Source organism: Protomyctophum bolini (genome assembly GCF_963924005.1).
Source record: "Protomyctophum bolini genome assembly, chromosome: 2".
NCBI lineage: Eukaryota > Metazoa > Chordata > Actinopteri > Myctophiformes > Myctophidae > Protomyctophum > Protomyctophum bolini.
In genome coordinates, this window is record NC_137863.1 from 22,352,614 (window position 1) to 22,360,990 (window position 8,377).

An 8,377-nucleotide genomic window follows, 5' to 3' on the forward strand; every position below is an offset into this window, starting at 1 on the left:
TTGTAGTACAGTATGTTAAATGTTGATAAATCAAGCTATAATAATGTAAGCAAACAGTTGTTCTGACAGTGAATCCACAAGTAAACCATCTACTCAACAGTTTCTGATGGCTTTTTCACTTCTTTTCCTCCTACTAATATATAGAACAGTGGTTTTCAAAGAAAATCTCAATTATTTTTTTGGAAAAGTTTTAAATAATTTAGCATTCTTTTTAACACAAATCTTCTATTCTGTTGGGCACTGGCATACTTGGAACGATGCAAGTTGGAAATGCATGCCCCACCCAGATATTATGCGTTGGAGCCTCTACAATGGTGCCCGTTGGGCACTGGCCTACTAGCCCGGGCAGAGGCCTTTTTGGGGCGGTTCTGGACAACCGTGAGTCCGACCGACTCGACACCGGCCACTGCACCCCCTGCGGTGGTGTGGAACGCGTGTGTCGAATTTGAAGTCGATGGATCGAACAGTTCTCGAGTTACGTGGATTACACACAGACAGACGTACAGAGACTTGGTGCATTTATAGATAGAAGATGGAACAAAGTTACAAAACCAGTAGGGAGTAACTTAAATACAACACATCTAAACCTCCCTCTCCCCCTCCCTCCCTCCCCCTAGTGGACTACGAGTCCATCTCTCTCCATGGGGGTGACGGGGACTCCATTTCCCTGCACCACATGCGTCTCCATAGCAACAGCGGCATGGGCCAGTCGGACTTCGACAAGTCCTCCACCATCCCCCGCAACTCGGACCTGAGCTTCCAGTACCGCAAACTGATGCAGTCCAAACGGCCCGCCTCCACCGTCAGCCTATTGGCCGAACCCGAGCGGATGGGCGGTGGCATGCACCACTCGCAGTCCCACACGGCCACCATCAGGCGGAAGCCACAGTCCAAACCGGCCTATCGGCGCGGGACGATCAGCGGCGGGGTTCCCATCCCCATCTGTACGCCCCAGGTCAGTGGTTGGAAAGTACTTTTACCCAAGTATTATACTCAAGTACAAGTTCAAAGTACTTTTGCTTTACTTGAGTATTCCCCTTTCTTGATAGTACATACAGTATGTCAAGCATTATGATATGACATGATATTTTATAGCTTGTAAGAGCCAAGGTGTTTCTGCTAGGCCTGATAGCTATAGTTTTTGGTATAATCTGTCTTCATCAGCTAGAGTAGTGGTTTTCAACCAGTGGTCCTTGAAGGGGTTCCAGGTGGTCCCCAGCTAGGAACCCCAGCTAAATGACGGAGAGCCCTTCCAAATTGTCAAATATTACCCAAGAAATGCTCAATATTTACTATCTACTTCTATCTATATGCACTTGTCAGAGTAGATATCATCAAATATATATATATATATATATGGTTATTTTGGGGCGGTCACGACCTGAAAAGTTTAGTTGTTTAAGTCGTCAGGAGCTGAATTGTTCTTCCACCCGTGTCCCAGGTTCCCCTGAAGGCCATGGGGCCAGGAAGCAGCGAGGAGAATGTATTTGTGGCTCCTTCCTGTGCAGGAGGAGGGCTGAGCGCGCACGCTGCCAAGCTGTGCACGTCCACCCAGAGCCTGAGTGCTCTGCCCCCTCAGTCACCCTCTCCTTACTACCAGCTGGTGCCAGGGCAGATGCCCATTCCTGTGGCGGTGCCCACCGTTCCCAACTTCCAAGGTAAACAGATGATATACTTAGGCAACGTACAAGTTTTAGACAGAGGTGAAACAACCACTTACAAAGCTTATGAAGTCAGCCAGTACCATGTTTTCCCAATGCAATCTTATGGAAGCAGTACTGCGCATGCGGATGGGGGTTGTCTGGACAGCATTTAACATTTAAGCCTGATTTAAGCAGTTTTACATGCTATTTTTTTCTTATTGTACTAAGTTTATCTTCTGTAGCTCGGTTATGATACCTTTTACTTTTAGGAAACGATACTGCGAAAAGGGTTTTCGCCACTGTTTTTGGTCAACCCCTTTTCTACCCGTGCAGGGATATCCTGACACAGAACCTCTGCTCTGAGCTAAAGCGTAGAGATAAGGTTCCAAACGGAGCTACAGCATTGGGAGATTGTGGAATAGTTGAGTGCAATACTACTATACTAACGCTACCTCCTTCTGACCAGCAGAGGGCGGTGGTGGACAACAGCTGCAACAGAGGAAGTACCAGCAGCAGCAGCAACAACAACTGAACCAGCAACAACTCAGTCAGCAACTAAATCATCATCAGCAACAACAGCAACTAAACCAACAGCAACTAAACCTGCAGCAACAAGCCTGTGCTTTACAAGTGAGCATTGTTCAACTTTCTTAAGCCGCTGCCACTCCCCCCACCCCTCCTCTGCAAATATAATTTACTAGAGGTGTGCACGCCTTCAGCGCACTCACATCTATCTAAAAAATATATTATGCCTTGCACTGCGTCGACGTGTGTGTCACGTGATCGGCCGTAGCCAATCGGGAGAAGAAAACACAGGAATGGAGTTCCTGTGTGTGCCGTTGGCTGTTTTAGACTGTTTTCTCTGAATGTAGGTGGCATCTGCGGACAACGTTCTGGGATCATTCTGTTAACCCAGAGTTATTCCATATGCTGGTGATTCAATAATAACTCATTTTGGCAGTCTGGGTCATTGTTTAACTGGTCCTTAGCAGTAGATCATGAGTTAACACTGCTAACACAGCATTCAATCCGTCAATCCAACAGCAGCTGAACCAGCAGCAGCAGCAGCAGTTACACCATCAACAGCTTCAACAGCAACAGCAGTTAAACAACCAACAGCAACTCCACCAACAGCAGTACCATCTACAGCAGTACCAGCAACAACAGCAACCCGTCCAGCACAAGGTTAGAATAGTTTGGGATATTTCTTTTTTTTTCATTTTTTTTTCAGTTGGTTTAATTTGTTTTTGAGTAGATTTGCTAGCTTTTATTTTTGAAAATGATAATAGCTTTAATTAGTTTTAATGTTAGTTAGATTGTTGTAATAAAAACTAAAAAGTTCAGTTACAGATGAACCACCAACAATCCACAAACGAAAATGAAAACAGTCTACAGTATATCAGATGGTTTTAGTTTGTTTTGTAAATACACAATACAGTTTCAGTTGGTAATTTGTTTTATTATTGTAATTTTCTAGCTTTCGTTATTTTGTTAACTATGACAACTTTGGTCCAGCAGACCAATCAACAGCACCAGTTCAAAGAGCCACACCCCCCACCGCCGCATTACCACCACCCCCAAAAGCCACAGTCCCAGCCGCCACCACCCCAGCTGCCACCTGCTGCAGCCACCATGCAGGGACAGAGCTGCTCCGAGGAGCCGGGGCTTCCCCAGGCGCCCTACCCCGACCCGCTCCAACACACAGAGGAGCATGAGGGAGGTCTGGAGACAGGAGGAGGAGAGCAAGGAGGAGAAGAAGAAGAAGAGGAGAGAGAGAGAGGCCCGCTGGACATGGTGACGCTGATCAGAGCGGTCAAGCTGCGACGGACCGTGTCCAACGACCGCTCGGCCCCCTTCCTGCCCTCTCCCGCCAATCACAAATGAGAGCCTGTAGCTGTGACGTCACAGGTCAAGACAATTCAGGCTGTTTAGTTATTTTTTTGCTCAAGTGAAATCTCAGCGGAATTAACCACTTAAACCCCAGCATCCGTATTGTGGGAAAAGATTAGCTGAAAATAGCAGATCAACAAGCTCACTTTCCCCACACTGAAAAGACTATCATAGATCCCTAAAGGGACTCCGCTCAACCATAATGGGGTTTAAGTGGTTAAATCTGCGATGCCAAATAGCACACAGTAATCCATGTGTGTGTGGGACCGTCTGTGGACTGATTCATGCTTTGCCGAGCGCCATGTTGCGATGTGAAAATGGCTACAATTTACAAGATCACAACATTATGGGCTTGTAAATCTCAGAGACTTGTCGTTTAGAGATTGTGTGCTTTGGAACAATTAAACAATACAAGCCGCTGGAACGTACGTTTGTTCGACTTCCCAAAGTTCAGTTGGGTTCGGTTCTGTTCAGACTCTGTTTTTACAGAAATCTTTGATTTTAGTTATTTTTCTTCCTACGAGCAAACCGGATGTCTTTTGTTTTTAGCCTTTTCTTCTGTCTGCATTTGCATTTCGCTTCGTCGATAAAGTTTAATTGAACTCGGTCTTACCCAATCAGAGTGTCCGGTAGCACTGTCAATTGTTGATTGGTGGTTTTATTTCACTATGTTTTTATTTTATTACACGGACACTTGGCCGATTTTGAACCCAAATGCCCGTTTTTCTGCTGTGAGGTCAAATTGTGTCAAAAATGTGTTCTAAATACATAGTTTGGTTCTAAATACATAGTTTGGTTTTGCCACACTTGTACAGCAACAGGATTTAGGTTCAATCGACAAAAGTGTGCCTATAACCTCCTGGTCGTTAATTTGTGGCCTGTTGATTGGACCGATGTGGACCAATTAGCATCTGATATGCAGGTACCTCTACCTTGGCTTAGTTAAAATATTTTAGGGTCATGTGTGCGGGTATGAAAGGAAAGGTACGCTTTTAGGGGACGTGTCCACAGACAAAGGTTTCATGAGCGGAGGGGCACGTTGAATATCAAGCCCAGAGCTCTCGCAGTCACAGAGCGTTTATTGACGCACGCAGCATTCAAACCTAACCTCGAATGTCCTGTGGTGTCATTATCAGCAAAAACATCCTAGCTGAAACAACATGACATGAACATGGACGTCAATGTCAGGTCTTAACCACTGAAACCTCATGCAGCATCCGCATGGTGGGGAACACCTTCGCTGAAAGATAGCATATCGACGATGAACGAAAACAGAAAAGACACCAGTACAGAGCCCTGAGGCACTCCGGTCAACCATAATAGGGTTGGTCAAACTTATCTCCTGCTTGACGCACCCTTGCTTTAGTGCACTTCCACCAAAATCTGCTGGATGCACAGAGAGAGAGAGAGAGAGATGAAATGTGATGCTTGATGCGGAATAGATGAGTGCTCCTCACAGCGTGTCTTTAACCATAGACATGCATGGGAGGAAAGGCCCTGGCAGCTCCCAAAAAAATTAATGGTTTTCTGTGAACACGGCCCCTTATAGGACGTTCTCCTTTTGAGGTCTTCCGGGCCGCTGATGCTGTTACAGTGACGCAGTGGTTCTCAAAGTGGGGTCAAAATGGACCCTTAAGGCCAGTCCACACCAATGCAACTCCTCATCATGCAACAACTTGAAACCATTATCCCCAATGGCAGTTGCAAGGAGTTGCATTGGTGTGGGTCTGGCCATTATCGGTCCGTAACTCTGAGAGTGTACAAATGGATGCAAATTGACCCGTACTTCCATTTGTGTACACAGAAATTGAAAAAAAGTTTGAGAACCACTGATACGTTTTGTCCTTTGCTCGTGTACGGTTATTTCAAAGTTCATCTCTTGTCACACCAAAGGTGTCGTTGGTACAAAACCATCCTTTAGCGATATTTATGGGTATAATGTTTTTTTTTTTTTAAACATGACTTAACAGTCACAACCTTGGACTTTTATAACGCTGTTCTTTGCCTTTGTCGGACAAGCAACAGGTCTACTGCTTGAAGGAGCACTTCACGTCACGCCCATTTCCAACCTCATCTTCATTTAATTGTATCCTCACTAATGCTCGTTATAACATGGTCTACTCACTGAGGCCCCTTTTCCACTAAAATAACTTAGGTTCTATAACTGGTTCCGTTCTTTATTTTTTATGATGGTTTATATCACATCTGCATCTTCCAACCTGAGTAGTGACTTTGGCTCCCACTTCAGGGCAAGAAGAAGTCTTTTTTGGTTCCGAACCAACATTTAGGGATCTGAGCCAATTAATTTGGTTTAAAAATAGGTGGAAAAAAGAACAATCAGTGGAAAAGCAGCCTGTGTGTCTCATTGGTGGGCTGTGGACGGTTCAGAAACCTGCCTACCAGTGACCTCATCGGTAGGCAGGGTTTTCAAAACTTCTTTTTTAAAATGATGGCTTCACTTCAGTGTGCTAACTTCACAGGAAGAGAAAGGCTGTAGTTTCTATTGGCTGTGAATGTCCATCGACGATGCCATTGGTACAGTAGGTTTAGGTAGCTGTCCACAGTCTACCAATGAGACGCAGAGAGTGAATAGATAGAAATGGTGCCATCTTAAATGGGTGAAGTGCTCCTTTTATCTATCATCTCAACGCGACGATCCACACAGACCAACGACCAACAAGCAGCTTATATCTATCACGATCCACACAGACCAACAACCAACAAGCAGCTTATATCTATCACGATCCACACAGACCAACGACCAACAAGCAGCTTATATCTATCACGATCCACACAGACCAACGACCAACAAGCAGTTTATATCTATCACGATCCACACAGACCAACGACCAACAAGCAGCTTATATCTATCACGATCCACACAGACCAACGACCAACAAGCAGCTTATATCTATCACGATCCACACAGACCAACGACCAACAAGCAGCTTATATCTATCACGATCCACACAGACCAACGACCAACAAGCAGCTTATATCTATCACGATCCACACAGACCAACGACCAACAAGCAGCTTATATCTATCACGATCCACACAGACCAACGACCAACAAGCAGCTTATATCTATCACGATCCACACAGACCAACGACCAACAAGCAGCTTATATCTATCACGATCCACACAGACCAACGACCAACAAGCAGCTTATATCGCAGCCACGGGCGTCGGCAGTGTTGCCTAGCAACAACGACGTCGATCTGCAACTTTTGCAATTAGAAAAATCTAGAATAGATAATCATAGCTGGCTATGAAGAACAAGTATAAGAATATCGCTTCTGTCGGTTGGAAACCTCATATGTCCAAAACTGTTACTTTTCAGGATTCCAATTAAAAAATAGCAAAAGTAGCAGATGGACAATCTCGATGCTTTTGCGTGACGCTGTAGTATGATGAAGTTGGGCCTTAAAGAAATGCTAAAAACTAAAACATGGAGATAAGAGGTTTCTGGCCGACAGCGACGATATAAAAGTGTTACTTATGAAGTTGTGGGTGATATATATATTTTTCCTGTATGTAATTTGCCTGTAAATGTCGCCCCCCTGGTGTTGATGAAATGTAATCCCTGTTGTGTTTGGAAAATACAAGTTGCGTAGAGATGATGATAAAAACAAATACTGTTTATATTGTTAATGAGAGAATTGAAAGGATGCCTCGCTTATTTCAGTCTTTGCGTTTGTGTTCATTTATCAATGGATGGATGGATTTATTGATTGATTTACTGTAACTGGAGCGATGAGCCCCACATCAGCAGTTGTGTGTATGTATATATTAGCTGTACTATTCCTGGGAGAGATGTCTATCTATATATCTGGGTTGTATTTTAATTTTTTCGTGGCTTGTCGATAATTAGAGGATGATAATTTAGATGGTTAATTGGATTACAGCACTGGCATACCTTTCTCCAACTTATTTTTGTACAAAAAGCAGAACAAGAAAAAACAAAACAAAAATAGTCGTTTGATCTGGGATCAGCTAAGAAACAACGAGGAATGGGAAGTGAGACTGTCTCACAAAAGCACACGTGCATGCGTGCACAAGCACGCAGAGGTTTGTATACTTGTGAGGTCATCAGCATTTTATGAATGGATTTATTTTGCGATGTGAGCTTGTAGATCAGCTATTTTTTGGCCCACGACACCAGTCGTGTATAACTCGTGTATAATCGGGTATAACTCAATCTCTAAAAGCTATAAACCTTGTGCGCCTGTGTGCGTGTGTGTGTGTGTGTGTGTGTGTGTGTGTGTGTGTGTGTGTGTGTGTGTGTGTGTGTGTGCACGTGCGTGTGTGTGTCCGTACAGAATCTGTCAGAGGGCTTTCGAACCTACGGCCGGATGGAGAGAAAGAACAAAGGATTAAAATGATGATCCAAATGTTTTCATGATTGTTTAAAAAAGAAAATCACAATGGGATCAATAATAACAATGAGAATCGATTGTTTGGTTATTGACTTTTTTTTTACTTTGCATTTACTTATTTATTGACCTTCTATTCCATTGGCTCCTTTCCGTGTGTGTGTGTGTGTGTGTGTGTGTGTGTGTGTGGACATGAGGTTTCCACCCAACAGAGTATACAGTTCCATCTCAATTAATTTGAATATTGTGTAAAAGTTCATTTTTTCCCTAATCTAATTAAAAAAGTGAAACTTCCATATATTATTCTCTATTAATTGTGCAAGTATTTAAAACCTTTTTTTTGTTTTAATCTTGACGATTATGGCGTACAGCTCATGAAATTCAAAAAAATCCTATCATATTTGAATATTTTACGAGACCACTAAAAGAATGATTTTTTTAAACGAGAAATGTCGACCATCTGAAAA

General features: G+C 43.6%; 1 protein-coding gene across 1 annotated transcript in view; it reads left to right on the forward strand.

Annotated features, from left to right (window-relative positions):
* Positions 1-7,990, forward strand: part of mtss1 (MTSS I-BAR domain containing 1) — an 80,380-nt gene extending 72,390 nt beyond the window's left edge. The window contains exons 15-19 of the mRNA XM_080777235.1: positions 618-955; positions 1,442-1,658; positions 2,110-2,273; positions 2,688-2,828; positions 3,159-7,990. Of these exons, the coding sequence (XP_080633361.1) occupies positions 618-955; positions 1,442-1,658; positions 2,110-2,273; positions 2,688-2,828; positions 3,159-3,527 (1,229 nt within the window). The 3' untranslated portion in view covers positions 3,528-7,990. The remainder of the gene's footprint in view (positions 1-617; positions 956-1,441; positions 1,659-2,109; positions 2,274-2,687; positions 2,829-3,158) is intronic.
* The last annotated feature ends 387 nt before the right edge of the window (positions 7,991-8,377 follow it).